The 18,600-nt window shown below is 33.5% G+C and overlaps 1 protein-coding gene across 1 annotated transcript; it reads left to right on the top strand.

Moving 5' to 3' along the window:
* The first annotated feature begins 14,524 nt into the window (after positions 1 to 14,524).
* LOC130891255 (regulator of microtubule dynamics protein 1-like) lies at positions 14,525 to 15,503 on the top strand. Its single transcript, XM_057795888.1, has one exon. The coding sequence runs from the start codon at positions 14,569 to 14,571 to the stop codon at positions 15,484 to 15,486; it is 918 nt and encodes a 305-aa protein (XP_057651871.1). The 5' UTR covers positions 14,525 to 14,568; the 3' UTR covers positions 15,487 to 15,503.
* Positions 15,504 to 18,600: the final 3,097 nt, after the last annotated feature.

The following is an 18,600-nucleotide window of genomic DNA, read 5'->3' as shown; positions in this document are numbered from 1 at the left end:
TTTAGTAAAAATGCTCCAGAAACTGATTAAATGTTTAATAAAGCTTTCAAGGATGATGCTATGGGAAAAACTTGTACAAGTGGTTCGCATGGTTTCAAAATAGCTATGAACGTTCATACAACTTTTTATTTAAAAGTTTTAAGAATCAATATTCGTGAAGAGACCAGTTCTTCCGCCAAGTCAATGCACATGCTCACATGGCCTGATCTGTCCTCGGGTAACTTTTTTCTTATTTCCACATCTGATAAGATGCATCGACAAGATACTGATACCAAAGACATGGAAGAAGCTGTTAGTTACTTTTACATTTGAGTATAAAAAATGTTTTGATGTACCAGCGGAACAAATATATTAGTTGTAATGGACAGTGTTTCAAAGGGGATAATTTTGAAATTAAATATATTTTTCAAATAGCTCTGTATATTTTTGGGCCCTCTCTTGAAATTAAATACAGTATCGTCAATAGAAATCTGGCGGAACACCCTATACAACCAATATAGTCATATAACAAATGATTGTCTGATTTGTATGGTACGTCTATCGTTCAAATTCATTATAGCCAAGAGTAATATCACACAAATGCGGTTCTGTATGGTACTCTCACATTGCAGGCTTTGAAAGGATTTCGTCGATGATAAAAAAGCTTAGCTCCTTAAACACTCTGTTAGTGTAAATGCGCCAGAAAATTGTCTTGTTCACAAAAAGTTTCAAAGTGTAAGAACGCGGCTTTCAAGTAGGAGGTCTTTTTTTGATCGTTTAATAGATTTAGTTGTGTAAAAGGAACAAAAATCAATTTGAACAACTCGTTGTTTGGTATATCAGTTCGTTATTTCGAGCAAGGACATGACAAATGGGGAGGATTATAGGATATATTATCGAGATCATTCGCAGTTAAAATCTTAACTTATTTGGTCGACAAATATACGACGAAAATTATTGAATGTTGGTTGAAATTGTCAAAAAATTAGTTATTTATAGTTTAGTTGAAAATTTATGACAGCACAGTTGTTATACTGAAGGTATAACAGCATACGAAGACCTCCCTGAAATCTACCTTAGCTTCCTAGATAACTCTCCCATATCCATAAGATAAAACACATCACCCACACTTCGTCGATCGTCGGTGTTACAGGTTTTCCTGCAGCCTGGTGAACCGGTTCACCAGGCAAATGGCCGACGATAAGGAATAATGCAACCACAGCTGTACCCGCCCGCCCCCCATAAAAATTAATACTGAGACGAACTGTTTTCAATTTCGTCCTTTTCAGCCAGGACAGCACCACCAAAATGCAATCACCTTAACCCCAGCTCTGTAGAGGAGCAGCTGCTATATCGGGGCCAACTCCAAAAACCATCCAAAAATTATCCATCTCTCTTCCTGTCTCTCCCTGAAGGTATTCAAATATTTTACCCCAAAAAACCTGCAGTAGCAAAGAATGAAATTGAAAACAGAAAAAAAAACAGTGATAATAAGTTTCGCTGATAGATCTATCCAACTATCAGATCGTGAAATTAGATGCTTGGCTATTCAAAAAGCAAAAACTGCATTGAAAGAAAATCATTATCCAGAAAAAATGATGAATAACACATTCAAGAAAAGGATAAACTGATACTACCATCAATTAAAGAACAAAACAGAAATGAAACACCCAAACATAAAACATTTTTCCTTACCATACGTACAAGGACTTTCCCAACAATTATCGAATCATTTCAATAAATATGATATTAGTATAAGTCATAAAGGACATAATACATTATCCAAATATTTCACTAAATTAAAATCTAAAACACCAAAAAACAAAAGAAGTAATATTATATATCAAGTGCTGTCTACATAGGGCAGACATCTCAGTATTTAGAAAATAGACTAAGAGGTCATCAATAGGATAAAAAAAATAGGTTGAATCATAAAGAATCAAAAATTTTTGAATATAATACACGAAAAAGAGAATTTTTGGAAATGGTTCACATTCATGAGAGCGAAAAACTATAAATGATAAAAAAGACCTAAATAATTTAAGTAAAATTTATAGTCCAATTTTGTATATTCTAATAAAACTACAAATAATTTTTTAAATGATTACTTTTTTATATTTAAGATATGAGGTCTAATGAAAAATTAATTTTTCTTATTAGAACAAAGTTCTAGTTTGATTTTATTGTTATTTTGATATTCATGATTGTGATCTTTTGATCATTATAAACACACAAATTGTCAGTGTCAAAATTTTGTCTATCTTTTAAAAATCATTAAAAAAACTAATTTTGAAACAGAAGAGACCTAAAATCAAGAACATAAAAAAACCTGAAATACAACAAATCATAGATGAACAATTCAAAAGAGATTAACCAATTATTCTATGCTTTATTATAATTATAATCATGAATTTCCCCATTTCCTATCGAAGTAATTATTAGTTTTATTTTTTATTATTTCGTTTAAAAACTTAGCGCTAATTCGTTATATCTTGTAGCATATTTCCAATTGTTCATTCACATAAAAGGCATCCTAAACTTTATATCGTTTTTGCCGACACAGTCTTTTATTTTAGCGTAGATCAAAGGAATTTTTCCACTAATTCATCTTCACCAGACGTTACCAAACTTTTCAAAATATCACTACCAAATTCCTGTAATTTTCCCTAAACTCGTCAAAAATGTGAAGATCAGATGTAACTATAGAAATTTACGAAAACCCTTAGCAAGTCTTCTGAAGACTTCTGGGGGCTCGCTTTGACTACTTTGGAAATGACTAGACTATAATTCTTAATTTTTCTACGTCCTTCATCCATGTTTTATCCAAGTAGGGTCTCTATTAGGTAAAGATAACGCATTGTGATATGTGGTGACACAAAGTGTATGCAAAATATACTTGGTGAAGCATTTAAACTCTGCCTCTATACTCCATAATGTGTACAATTCGTTACAATCAAAGAAAACGTGAAATTTAAATAGTGTGAGGTTTCAAAAGCCCTTAAAAGACAAGCTAGTATGTTTACGGGAAGAAATCCATCAACTTATACATCATTCTTTAAAAAATGAAGTAATAATATTAGGTTTTCTGTTCAAAAATTGCAACACATCTCTGAATCTTAACATTCTCTAGCGTATTAAGGTTATTGGTACAAAACATCCGTACATTTGTAGACTGAGAATAAGAATGTTTCTCGTAATTTGGCAGTTGTCGAATGTCCCAAGTATGAACGTTTCTGTTAGAATTTGTCTTTGAAATATGGAAAATCTAAAAGAAAATGAACAACGTAAAATAATTACCAAGGTTCATGAACAAAATAAGATTTGAAGAAATTGTTTCCAGTTGATCACTTTATAAAAATGAGAATAGTCGGACAAATAATATCTGTCGTCATGTTGAGACAGGTATTTCTATTGGAAGCAAGTCAGGATCAAGCACAAAAGAGAAGAAAATGGCAAAGGAGAAGGTAAAAAATTTGTTTGAAGTGGCTCACGGAAAACTGGGAGTCGGTTTGCGATAATTGGGTAGAAAATTCACAATTGGCAGCAGCAGCAAATATAGCAATCATATGATCAATGTGATAGTCGGCATGGAAACCAATGATCGATAATGGTCACACGGGTACGAAAAGAAGAAGAATATAGACCCAGCCATAGTCAAGAAGAAAAACGCAGTAAGTGAAAACAATAAAGTTGGTATAGGTACTATGAATGAGATTGAACTTCTATAAATTGGTTCTGAAAAAAGGAGCTGAAGGCGAAATTACGGAATTTTGAAGAAACGGAAGAAGAATGTTCAGTTCTCTTGATTTTTATATGCTACTCTATTCTTATCAATAAGAATTTCACTCCTAAAGTGAATCATATCTAAAGTTCACTCTTTCTACATTCCACGCTCACAAGACACACACAAAATGACAAACAAATGAACATTATTCGCTCATTTTCTCGAATATGTCGTCAAACGTTCTCTTCGTGTTCACACGTTTCATTTTTCGTTCATTCGGTTGCGAGTGATTGGCACTGGATTAGTTCACTAATAAATACATTATTCACTTTTGATTCATTTAATGCCTAGACGTTTCATTCTTAATGAAAGATGCTGAATGAATAAAAAGTGAACCGTCTGAAATCACTTTAACAATAATTTTAATAACCTACAATCTCCATATTTATTTTATAGATATTTCTACTAAAAAAGGATTATTTTTATTAAATTCCATTAAATAGATTCAGGTAGTAAAAATTCATATCAGAAGTTTTGTTCGTGTTTTGTAAATCTACTAAAAGTAGAGATTGAAATTTTTTTAAACTAGTATCCTCATATACGAGAAAGATTCTTCACTAAGGAGTTTATCAATTTATTATATTAAAAAAACTTTCGCTCCAGTAGAAATCCAATAAAATCAAATTTTATTGAAGACAATCATCGTTATACTGGAAATAGATCACATCGGCTGTTCTCACTTTATCATTTTGCCATGGACACATCTTATATATTAAAAAAATTGATGATTTCCATTCCGAGTCCGTTCAGGCGTTCTACCCAACCGATTTGCTTAATTTTTTTTTCAATGAAAGGTATTGATGCACAGATCAGCCATCAACCATCGGATTTCATCTAATTTTCACCATTCTCAAGTTATACTCAACTGCGATTTCCCCCTGTACATTACTTATGGGTATTTTTCACATACACACGTTCTATCCTCAATATCTCAGGTTCTATTCAAGATAGAGACTTCGTTTTGGTTTAAGAACACTCGCTGAAACATCCTTTTTCTTTTGAGTTTTTGAACACTTAAATCGGTTGAGTTGGAGAGGAGCTAGGCGCGGACATTCAATGTGGAGTTATGTATTTTTGTAGGTTTTTAGCAATTTTTCTACATTCAAAGATCTATATCTCAGGTTCTAATATAGCTACAGAGTTCGTTCTTTTCTATTATGATGATTTCTGATACTTATTTAATGTATTCGATGCGAGCGAAGCCGCGGGTAAAAGCTAGTGATTCATTTATTTCGATTTTGACGTTTCAAATATTTAATATTTCAAAATGTCATGATTTAGTTTTAATACTGAAGAGAATATTGATCAAATTATAGAATTAAAAAAAAACAAAAAATACCGTTTAGAGTAAAAAAAAATTGTATGAAAAGCATTTATGGACTTTTCAAATGATTGAAATCAGATCACTGTAAACTGAAAGTTCGAAAGTATTAAAATCCATAGAGCTAACGAAAATGATGAATTTATGGAATAAAAATAGCCCTAAAAGGCTACAATGGAAATTCTATCACATAGCCCCGGTAGAATTAGCTTGGAGAGGTGGGGAAGCTGTTGCTTGCTTGACTGACAACGATGGTTCTGTAACAATGTTGAATGTAACACCGTATTCAGCAAGACTTGCCAAGGTGGTTCAAGAATTCGTACTGAAAGCAAATTTTTAATTGAAATCAACGACAGCAACGTTTGTCCTGTCATATTATTTAGAAAATGATGTCAAAAACGAGGCCAAATATTAGAATAGAATAGAACAGAAACAGATTATTCATAAGTATAAATCGTCATCGGAAATTCAAAAATGATCACTGGTATGATATGTCCATTGGAAGAAATACAATTCAAAATTGGAAAAAATCGTTTACCGAAGCGATTGGCTTGAATACCAAAAAAAAAAAATAACGATTCACTCCAATCATAAACAAATTATTACAACATGCGTATTGGAAATACATCTTCATCAATTACAGAAATTATAACATCTGGATCTTCACTGAACTTTTCTAATTGTTTTTTTGTTAATTGAACCTGCATATAAAATTGTTTTTGCTTTGTATTTTCTCTATAATTAGCAAACATTGTTCCATCCGAATGACCTTCCATCATTAATAAATACTCAAAACTTTCTCAAGCTTGTTGTTTTCTGGGAAACAGAATTGATTCCAAGCAACAAGCTTTCGAAATCTGTTATAAAAGTTTTACGAACAATTATTATCAATGTCCTTGGTTTTTAAACAGAAAATGCAATGCAATGTTGGATATTTTCTTTTTTCATTCGTTGTTTTCATTTCAGTTTAACAAAATACTTTGGGATTATGTCGGAAAGTAGAGAATCTGATAAAATTTGAAGGAATACCTTCTACTTCGCTTCCGTTGACTACGTCTTTGATTAAATTTTTTTTTCTTTTTGTGTGGCTGTGGGAGCGGATAATACTGCGGCTCGAAGAACACAATAAATAAAAGAGTAGAAAGCAATCATTTTATTTACAGCCAGATAATAGATATTTATTTAATTTGTTACACCGGAGATTACGTTTTTTTTAGTACAGACAAATATTTTTATAGAGTTGATGGTATTGCAATATAGCAATTGAGTCATCATTGTGGTTTCAAATAATCTCATTTTATTAGCAGCATTTATAGAAAAAATGATGTTTTTCTATTTATTAGAATTGTATGTAGGATTATTTGTTTTCATTTTTGTCTTATTTGACTTTGGAGTTGCCAATATCGTCTATCCAATTAGTGGTAAAAGCAAATTACTCGACTAAAAGCAATAAAGTGTGAGGTGTAACTTTTTGTGTACATTAACAATGTAACCATAAAATATAAATGATAGTATCTATGTTCAAGGACAAACCATTGAATACTCAATATAATAGAGTCAATAATATAGGGAAGTTCAGTATATTTGCAATACAACTTTGTTTTAAGGGGATAATTGAAATAAGAAACCAGTTAACAAAATGCATGGTATAAACAATAATATATTTTATTTCAATAGTCCTAATTATAAAATTAAATAAAAATTAGGAACCCTCTCAATATTGTAATTAAAGCAAAAACCTCCAAAAATCTTTTTTGACAAAGGTTACATTATATTCCAAATTACCTGCATTTTTTACCCTAGGTAAACTTAATACACCCCACCAACACTCACAATTACACGGTCTGACGGGCGTTTCGACAACCAAGCTATAGTCTTCAGAGACTGAAGGTAAACTGTTTACTTTCAGTCTTCAGAATCTTCAGAGTCTTGGAAGGTAACCAGTTTACCTTCAGTCTCTGAAGACGATAACTTGGTTATCGAAACGCGCGACAGATCTTGTAATTGTGAGTGATGATGGAGTCTCTGAAGACTGAAGACTGAAAGTCAACAGTTTACTTTCAGTCTCTGAAGACGATAGCTTGGTTATCGAAACGCGCGACAGATCTTGTAATTGTGAGCGATGATGGAGTCTCTGAAGACTGAAGACTGAAGGTCAACAGTTTACTTTCAGTCTGTGAACACGATAACTTGGTTATCGAAACGCGTATTCAGACGGTATTCAGTATGAATATCTATACCTATCCCTAGGTAAAATTGAGTTTGTATTTACAATCTAAATATGGCAAACAAGAAAGATACAATAATAAAAAATCTCTGGGATCTCTTATCAGTAAAATCAGGGTTTTTTTAATTCAGAGAATTCGATTTTATTTTTATTACCATATCAAATATCAGATCAAGTATAAAAGAAGACGATTATTATTATATAGCTTATTGTTTCCAATGCTTGACATCTAATCTTTTTAAAAACAACAGTCTGACAAGTATACTGGGATCCGAGCGGTTGCGCTCATCACTTGGAATATTGCCGGCAATTGAAAAAAAGCGCTCGCAAGGAACAAATCATCCCACGATACTCAAATCGTTCTTGCCAGTAAAGTATAGATATCAAACTGCCTGTGATAAATATGTATTAAATGTAAAAAGTTGCTTTTTCACAAGTAATGAGAAAAACGAGTTTTTGAAGAATTAACTCTTTAGCCGGCAACACTGTAATATTACGAGTATATTCTAATTGTAAAAAATATTATGGTTGTTACCAAAACAGAAAAAATCGAATTTCGATTTTCAAAGGTGAAATATCGATTCACTGAATAATATATCGATTTATTTGTTCCGAGGAAATGATTTTTCAGTTAATCGATTTCAGATCGCCATGTTTAGCACTTAGTTCACACATTAATAATTCAGGATCTAGTCTGACTAATCATTTTCCTTCCTTTTTTTCGGAATTCATTTTTCTCCCTTTTACTCTGTAGCTTTTTTGCGTTTCCTTTTTTTGTTTAACTTTTTTAACCGTGCACAGGTCAGGAAATAAAAAAAGCATCGGGTATAAATGAAATAGAGACGGAAATGATGATACTTAGATAGAATAAGGGTATGGAATTATTACACAGAATATTACTAGCAACATGGAATACCAGATGAGTGAAAAATAGCAATAATAGCACTCATCATTAAAAAAATAAGTTGTAACTATTGCAAAAATTACAGAGTTACATCGCTACTCTGTAGTATATACAAGCTCTTTGATCACATGATCACATAACTGAAGATATGCTGAAAAAGAACGTAGACAACAACACATCAAATGATTCACTTCACAAGCAGCATTTAGAACCAACAGATCATCGTAAGATGGCATATTGGATAAACTTTGAGACAAACAACAGAAATAAAATAATAGACGCAGATAATGGGATCTATGTTGCAGCATTTGATTCACAGAAAGCTTTCGATATCAGTTAGCGGAACGATGACAATTAATTTTGTAACTGTCAGAGAAGAGAGACAAGGGGGACGTTTTAAGCCCGTTACTGGTCCTCTTAATTATAGACGAAAAAGTCAAAGAAAGAAACAAAGAAGGAAATAAAACACACGTAGGATACAATTGAGACCAATTTATATAAACTAACTAATGTATGCGGACGAACTATCAATATTCGCTAACACAAAAGACGAATTACAAAACAGAAGTGGAATAATGAAATGCAGAAATACGGACTGCAGATGAACAAGATATATTAAGCAGATCTATTCTGGTTATAGTTTCCCAGAAGAGTCTTTGCCTGCCTCAGCCCCTGTAGGTTGTTTCAATAATTGTTTTTGCACCTATGTACCTTCTTTTCCAGTGCTTTCTCTATTGTTCTGTAGCTGATACCACAGAAAGGTCCAGGTCCCATGAAGGGCTTGACTGACCCTGCTTTAGGACTCCTGTTACTATTCGTAGATTGTTCTTACTTAGGTTTATGCATTTCTACTTTCTGCTAATCTTCAAGTTTTCACGGTTTCTTAAATTGCTATTCCGAGTCAAAAATAATGTTCAATTATTAGTTTCATTTTCTCCATATTTACCTATCAATAAAAACAGTTATTTTTATATGAGTATTAAAACTAATCCATTTGTCAAATTTCGACAGAAACATTGAGGAAATTAACAATGCAATCACCGAGACAAGTGAATTTTGTCAACCTCTGAAAAGTCAAACCGCCCTCGTATAAGCAATCATCATTTCGACATGAGCAAACATTATCCGTCAACTCAACCCACATAATATGCAAACTCGACATTGCAAAGTTGAATAAAAAGAATTTGAAGAGAAAAGAAACGAAGACGAGGTGTCTGAGCTGAAAGAATAGTCTCAACCATCTCACAATATATAAGTTTTATATACAACCTTATAAGCATGACTGGTCGGTGATTATAAAGTCAAAGTAGCACGTTAAGCCCCGTGATTAAGGTGGTTAAACTTGCCGCTTAATTGCTGTTTACCGAGCCCATTCGCGCGTTTGATCTGTTGAGATCGCGTCCGACCGCATATGCCGTTCTGTGATTATTACTCGAGCCGACAAAACATCTCGGTCCTAGCTACCAATTGAAGCCTTCACAGCTTCGGGATAAATATCGACCGAACCGACCAGTCGGTCCTACATCCAATTATTTTTTCTTTACTATACCCCGCATATTAACTGATAATCGCTAAAATTGAGCTGAGAAATAATATATTTACTTTGTCTATGATCTGAAAAGCAAACATATTTTCTATCTATATTTTATAACATCTCGAGAATTCTTTACTCGTTATCAGATACTTAACACAAAAAATAGTTCATAATCAGAATAGTGAATGAAATGTTTTACTTAATTATCATCATTATTACCATGTATTATTTAATTGTTTTCTTTTTGGTAAAGCTCAATACTATATACCTTTTTCGGAATATTTTGATTTGAAGATGATGAAAATATAACCCATACTGGATTGAAATAAGAATTGAACAAAAAATTAGGATAGAAATATAAATGAAGGGATAACGGACTAGTTGGCCTAATATGCTGACTCGCCCTCGTGTAACAAAATTAATTAATTAGTTTGTTGTTGTGGATTTAAGTGAAAATGGTTGGAAAATACCAACGAAAAGGTAATCGTTTTCAATGGGAAGAAGATAACATGAAACCAGCAATAAGAGCTGTTAAATCTGGAACACTGGGCTAGTTGTTAGCAACCAAAACATCTGCTCCTTTTGGCACATTAGAACGACGCTGCTGTGGAAGGAATAAATTCATTGTAGGAACAGAAGCAAACTATTTGGGCGGGAAAAGACCAACGATGCTATCGAAAGCCAATAAATCAAAATGGAAACTAGGTTCTTTGGATTTACTCCTCTAGAGGTATGCAAACTTGCATGTGTAATGGCGGTCCAAAACAACATTAAGCACTCGTTCAATTCTCAAAGCAGAAGATGGCGGCCTGAAATCGGTTGAAGGGATTTACGACTTCTACTATTTCATTTAGATTACCCGAGTCAACCTCTTCTGTCAGAGCACGGGCGTTTAATAGAGTACAAATAGGAAGATATTTGGATGAAACTGGCCTTACTACAGTAGTTTCAAGAAGTTTGAGGTTTATGCTACCAAAGGAAAAAAACAACTGGGAGTATTAAGTAGAGTAGAACGTAGATAGCATTTAACAGTCATTTGTACATTGGGGGCTTCCAGGTTTTATATTCACGCGCAAAAACATGAAAAATAGATTATTGGACAAATATCCTCCTGGTTCAATTGGTTTTGTTCATAAGAACGGATGGACAACATCCTAAATTTTTTTAAAGTGGCTTGAACCAGCAGAAACCGAAAAAGTGTTGCTGTTGCTAGATAGGTATATAAGCCACAAATCGTTAGAGGTCCAGGTTTATGCAAAAAGTGAAGAAATTATCATGTCTATTACCGCACTGTACCCACAAGGTACAACCAATCTTTTTAATAAAGACATTTTTTCAGTTTAGATGTTTGAGCCTGCGGAAACCACCAACATTGAAAAAAAATCAAAATATCGAAGAACCGAATTATATCGAGGAAAAGTCGAAAGAAGAGGAACAGAATAATAACGATAAAACGACTGAAGAGGAAAGCAACGTAGAGCAAAGAAACGTAAATTCCAATATACAGAAAATAATTCGCAGTTAGCGGGATCATCTGGCATATAAAATAAAAAATTACAAAAAGGAACTAAAGAAAGATTGAAAAACAAATAAATTACCAGCAGCTTCTTGCTTAATCCTACCCTCACAAATTTCACCTTTATCAGAAGCTACTGATACGAGTCATAAACGAAAAAGCAAAAACCTTTCTAAATATGGCGTTTTGAACACAACCGAAATAGAATTTAAAAAAATTGAAACTGCTGAAAAAATACTGAGGTAGCACGAACATATTTAATGATTCTGATTCTAAAACTAACACTGCACCTGGAAAATCTGCTACACTTGCGAGAAGTTGATCACCGATCATGCAAGATCAATCAGAAACAGAAATCAGTGAGGATGAAGATGATACAGCCAGCATCTTTTGCAAAGGACTATTTTCTCGCTCCAAACCAAATGAAAAATAGATTCGCTGCATGTCTTGTAATAAATGGTCCCTCGGCGAATGAGAGGATTTCCCCTTCAAAACAAAGCAGTATAATTGTGAAGTTTGTATTTAGTAGCTTACTACATGGTAACAAGCTTTTTGTTTATCAATCATAAGTTTGTGTTTCTTATCTTTTTAAGTTAATTTCAGATTTACGTATTAATAATTGTACCTGACTCTACTTAGTATTTCATCTGCTTTATATTTTTCATTGAGCAAAGCTTGTTTGGCAAATGAAGTCAATATTATATTTATTAACTTCAATTAGGTATTTTGGGCCATAGGTGATTTTTTTAAAAGTTAGTTAGTTAAGGTTCTATTTTCCACATTGTTAAGCTAGGTTTTTTCTTATTCAACAACCAAATTTTAGTCCAAGAATAATAAAAATAACTTGGAAAAAGAATAATTACGAAATGTATACCAACTCGGGCACATCTCTCCTAATTACGTGGATCCTGCAAAGATAAAAGAGATTGAAATGTTCTGAATACACTCATCTCTCATGTTTTTAATATCTTCCCCAATAATACTAAATTGGACTGTTGTTTTAGTTAAACCTCCGTTCCAAGGGTGTGGTCTGCCAGTCCATGTCAAACCAAAAAACCATTCTCCAATTTACAAACCTTTGAGACTTATTAAGTCTCATGAAATGGAAATGTATAACATCGATGAGTAAAAATTAGTAAAATAATTATTATTTTGTCCAGATAGACCCGGCCTGTAGTAATATGTTAGAAAATATGCCCAACTTTGCAGCATGTGTGCCAGACGTAATTTACAACATCGTAACGTTCCTCAGTGATACCAAGTCAAATGAAAAGATTCTTTTCTTTTTGTAAAAATGTTCTTTTCATTTATACCTAATAAATAAATGGGAATCCTCCCCAACTTACGCAAAAGATATAAAAACAAATACATTTCTTCATTATTTACGAGGTCTGGCAATTAAATAACGAGATTGGTTACGGGTTTTGTTATAAAAATTATTCTACATTCGAATGCTCTCCCCTTCAATATACTCCCCTCCCATCGCCACGCACTTTACCATATGTTTTATCTATTGATCGAAGCAGTGCTGGAAGTCTTCTTTGGTGAGTGCTTTTAGGAGCTTCCCATCGACTCAAATCGGGTCCCTTTCAAAGCAGATTGTGTTTTCGGAAACAAAAAAAAGCCGCACGGTGCAAAATCTGGTGAGTACGCGCTTAGTGACCAAATACTTTTGGTCAGGAGTCAGATTTTTTGACACCAACTTTTATCATGTGTAATCCACGTGTAAAATTTCTCTAACCGTTTCTTTATCGGCGTTTACTGCCTCGGAAATCATTCGGATGCTCATTCAACGATCTGCAAGCACAATTTGGTTGATTTTGGTCACTGTTTCCGGAGTTAAAACAGTCATAGGGCAACCTGGGCGCTGGTCATCTTCAATGCTCTCTCGGCCCTCACTAAGGCGCTTACATCACTAAACAACACGCGCACGAGATAGAGAATTGTCTCCATAGGCCTCTTGCAACAATTTATAGCACTCAGTTGGAGTTTTTTTTTCAATTTAATGAAAAATTTGAGATTGATACGTTGCTCCTGATTTTCGTCACACATGATTTTCGGCACGAGAAAAAAACACGTTCGTTTCAAACCGCTACTGCACAAATACTATAATAGTAACGGAAACGTGTTTTGGGACGTACATAGACAAGATAACTAGATACCCAATGCACTACTTGTTTTTTACCCACCCATCTAGGGCGCCCTCTAGGCGCACAGTCTCATTATTTAATAGCCAGACCTCCTAGTTAAATACATGACAGCTTAGGTTATTACTACTGAAAATAATACTACTGAGATCTAGAGTTTTTTTAAAATTAATCTGCAAGTTATATTTCAAGCTATTTACAAAATTTAGAACACTGTACTAATTTTGGGCCTAAATTGTGGGAATTTTTAACTTGGAAAAGATTGCACAAGAAAAAATTATCATTCAGATATCACTATCTCAAATATGTGACAACATTTGAAAATTGAAATTCATAGACAAACTTCTGGGGTTTTGAAGGGGTTTGTAGTCTATTTTTATGAATAAGAAAGTAATAAAATTATTCGTAATCCACAAGTATATCCCTTCTTTTAATAGAAAGTTGAAATATTTATTTTTTGACATTAACTTCCATTCTGCGTTCTCAAAGTTATCACACATCAGTAGGCTGCATAGTGAAAATCCAGTGGCAGTTAAATTAAGTACAATGAGCTCTAGTCAGAATCCTACTCATTTTCCACAAGTTTCCAATATACTTGTGCTTCAGATTAAATTCACTGCTTGTCTAGACTGAGCACAAAACTACACAGTGCAAAAAAAACGACAAAGCCACTTTCTGGGAGGAAATTGTGCACTTCTTTTCGTAGCAACTCTTCAAGAAGCAATTTCGCAATAAATCTGCAAATAATAGGTCTAAAATCCATTAAATAAATTCACAACAAAAACTCACGGCAAAAGCATTTGTTAACCCCACGGCGGCATGGGCATCATGTGATTTCGACAAATCGTTATATTTCTCAATTACTTTTTTGACATAATAAAATTTCATTAGTCAATTTCAATTTCTAATTTATTGAATTATTCATAAAATGAATATAGATATATATATATATATATATATATATATATATATATATATATATATATATATATATATATATATATAGGATGATTACGCAGATGTCCTGTATTATTTAAAAAAACTCGTATTGAATACAAAACTCAACATATTAGCACATAACGTTACTTTATATGGCCAAAGCATTTAGTTTCCAGCTTATAAACTTTGTTTTCATTGACTGAGGCTTCGCTTCGTAATGTCAAAATTGAAAGTTTCATTTTATCATGCCATCAAAATATTTCTTGTTTTACAGCAACAAAGAAACCATTTATCCGCTTTTTCGTTTCTCAATATTTTCTTTAAAGCCGAAGACACTAATGAAGAAAAATTAAAAAAATATTTCAATCACCTAACTATCACTGAAACGATTGTTCAAGCTGACAAATTTCACGAAAATGGGAAATATTTGGAAGTGTATGAAACTTTGAATAGGATACGGCTGGTTAACGACCCCGAAGTGCTGTGGAGAATAGCCAGGGCATTGTATAATTTGAATTCTAGTAACAAAAAATTGAAGAAAGAAACGCGATGTGCCATGATGGAGGAAGCTTTGTTTGTACTACAACTAGCGTTCGGTAATGGTGGAATTGACAACGCCGAAGTTCACAAATGGATGGCCGTTATTTTAGATACCCATTACGGCCTTATAAACATTGAACATAGAATTAAGTTTTCCCCACTGGTTAGGGAACACCTTATTAAAGCTTGTGAGTTGAATTCCCACGATTTTACAGCCCATCACATGATGGGTAAATGGTCGTTTCAAATGTGTCGTCTTAGCTGGTTTCAGCGTATTATCGCTAAATATTTATTCGGAGCAGAGCCTCCAAAATCTGAATATGAAGTTGCTTATAAATATTTGTTACGTGCCGAGGAATTACGACCTCGAACTGTATTAGCAAATTTGTATTTACTCGGAGAAACGTGCGTGAAGCTTGGACAATTCTTCAAGGCTAAGTATTACTTGAATTTAGCTGTGCGCTTACGCCCCAAGGATGAGAATGAAAAAATTATCGCTTCCAAAGCTAATCACTTGATGAGAAGATTAGAAAGATATGATTTAGGCAAGAATGCTTTATTTTATGACCCATTGGGTTTTAATGGTAATTTGTAATTATAGTATTCACAATTTTGAGCTTTTTACTTAATATGTAGAAGAATATATCCTTTGGGACCGACTGTTGAAACTACAAAAGCCATAATCATGAATTTAGAAAGGGGGGTCCTACAAGTCTCGTCTCGATTTCCGTTTTGTTTTGTATCTCGCAAAACAAAAACAAAATAACGAGATGTTGAGAAACGAAAAAATGAATGAATTTACATCTTATACAAAATTTTAATCATTGGCGTAAGGTACCTGGGAGTAAAAACGGTATATCTTTTTTCCCACCCTACATAACTCAGGTATTTGGGTTGATTCATGATTATTTTTAATTCTGCCATTTAAAATGATTACGCCAAGTAAGTCATCAGCATATAACAGAATTCATTGTCACTTTGAGACGATGTAGGGGTTCCTGAAGTTTGTGTTTTGGATTAGTTGCATTGCAGTAACGGCAATTTTACTTGTTGCCGTATCCATTAAGATGAAAATGAACTTCATCCAAAAACAAGATTTGGTAAATGCTGGAAAGCGTTCAATCATTTGTTTTCTATCCATCATCCTTAGGCTTCAATGCTAAATAATTATAATCTATGTATGTTCGAAGCAACAGTACGCTTCCGAATAGACTTAGGCTCGTCACGAACATACCGAGCAACATTGTGTACGTTTTCGACCGTTCTGGAAGATCTTGGATTTTGATTTATCCAGTGTTTATCATATCTCTCTAAGTTTCTCGACTTATTTTCCAATCAGTCGAGCATCTGGTGCATGATTTAAGTGACAAATTTTGCAGAATTTTCTACGATCTACAGTCATCGAATTACGGGTCTTGTAACACAGCACAATGCACTATCAGCTCCCGGAAAACCCTCCGTAGCGACAAAATTCCCAGGCTACCGATTGACATACCTCCCGCGCCCCTCCGAATAGCTGCATTCAAGCAATAAGCAAGTTAAAAGTGAATTTTCTTTTGAAACACCCTGAATTTCTTATGTTAATATTTGAAATGAATGTATAGTGTTTTTTAAGTGAATACACGTTTTATATTGCATAAATTATTACCAACAAAAGTGTGGTAAGTCGACTTGCAATCGATACTTTTTCGATAATTGTTAAGCTGGTGTCACACGATGCGTCCAACGTTTGTGCCATCATTCACCTTCCAACGTTGGACGGAAGATGGAACCTTACCTAATAAAAAGAAAACGTGGCAAAAAAAGATGAATAACATACAATAAATATAAATTCTTTCAAAATAAACTGAATGATACTGGTTTTGTGTACAAAACACGCAGCATTCATACGCAAGAGAACAAGAAGTGTGTGTAGGTGTACAAGTGTTGTTTCCAACTTCGTTCCAATGTTGGGTACTCCTTTGACCCGGTTCACAATAACGACTTACCATAGTTAACGTTCCAATGCAGAAATTGGCATCGGAACATTCATCGAATCACAGACGCACTACGACCACACGATTCGTCCAATCATACCAGCGCGCAGCGTCCAACATTTTAAAAACCAGTAGTGAAAACTATTATAAAGTGTTAAAACATCCTAAATTACTCCCTAGGGATTAATAATTATATATACGTTTGTTTTATTGGAATGAAATGAAATAAAATGCCCTAAGGTGTTATTTAACTATCCCTTCATCTCATTACTCCTATTGATATATATTTTATTATTTAAAACGACTTTTAAAAACATGAAATTTGGCGAAAATGAAGAAAGAGTTGCCGTATAATTTAGTTTAATGATTACAGTTGTGAAACACATGAATGAAGATGAAAGACGATAAATCTTTAATATATCTATTCAAAAAAGCAAAACGCCGAAGATATCATTCAATGAAACAAAAACAAAAAAATAGTATAGAAAATGGTATGGCGTGCACGAAAATTATAAATGTTTGGATATTCAGGTTGTAATTCAAATAACAAAGCGAATTTAAAATCTTAAACTAATAATAAAGCGCATATCAGGGTTTATCTTGACGTGCAACTGACGTGACACGCAACGTTTTCGAAAATGAACGGTCGCGAATTGCAGAGCCAGTTTTGTTTAGCACTTCTACAACACTTTATTGCATTATTCAGCCTATATTGGTATTTAGAATGTTGTACCTTATAAGTTTAATTACAATTTAGTCTGTAGGCTGATTCAATACAATATTTGTAAATGTAGAAATTTAATAGTATCAAAATACATAATAAAGTCTCAGCAGATTTTGAAATAACTGTGCTCAGTAGAATTAGAATAGTGATCATATTTAGAGCAATAGCAACGTACGATGATGGTCCCAGAAATACCTGACCAACAAAGATATCAGAAGAATTGTGAAAAAATATTTATTTGTCAAATCATTCTCCTTTTGGCGCCATACCATTTCTCCCAGCGATGTTCAATAAGCAATTAACTGCCAACATCACCTCTTCATTGTTGGAATATCTTTGACCACCAAGCCATTTTTTTAAACGACGCCATCTGAAAGTTGTTCGTTCTGTATTCTTTTACACACCGAAAGTTGCGTTTTGAGTGTTCCATGTAGTGAAAGTGACAGTTCCGTACTGCAAAACACTTTCGGGACGCTCTGGTGAAGACAACTCTAGCCATTTCAATATTGACAGTTGACAGTTTCACTTCGATGATTTTGCATAACCTTAAATTTTTAATTTTCTGAAATTATTTGTTTTATACGAAGTTTTGTCTAAATTAATTAATAACAATGAATGATAATGAAAAAGAAAATATCAGCGATGATGAGTTACTCGAATCCACGCCACCTGATCTCTCCGAAGAAAGCAATGCGGCCGTTCTGAATTCGTTACCGGATAAATCTCGGGCATGGTACGAAAAACAGTACGAGCTCTTTATGAAGTGGGGTCACTAGAAAAAATTATAACTAAAATGTTTATAATTCTCTATTATTTATTTTATTTCTTCAATGTAATTGAAAAAGTTTTGGATCTTATGCGTCGTCTAAAAAATGTGTACGCCGCGGCTGAAATACTACTTTGTTGGTAGCAATTTCAGTCCTTGGCATACAAAGAACTATTTCAAGTCTGGGAACAGAAAGTACTCCGAGTGGTTTAATTTAATTCATCAATTTTGGCCATTGCAATA

This window comes from Diorhabda carinulata, chromosome 3 (assembly GCF_026250575.1).
Source record: "Diorhabda carinulata isolate Delta chromosome 3, icDioCari1.1, whole genome shotgun sequence".
Taxonomy (NCBI): Eukaryota; Metazoa; Arthropoda; class Insecta; order Coleoptera; family Chrysomelidae; genus Diorhabda; species Diorhabda carinulata.
This window is presented reverse-complemented; position numbering and strand designations above follow the sequence as displayed.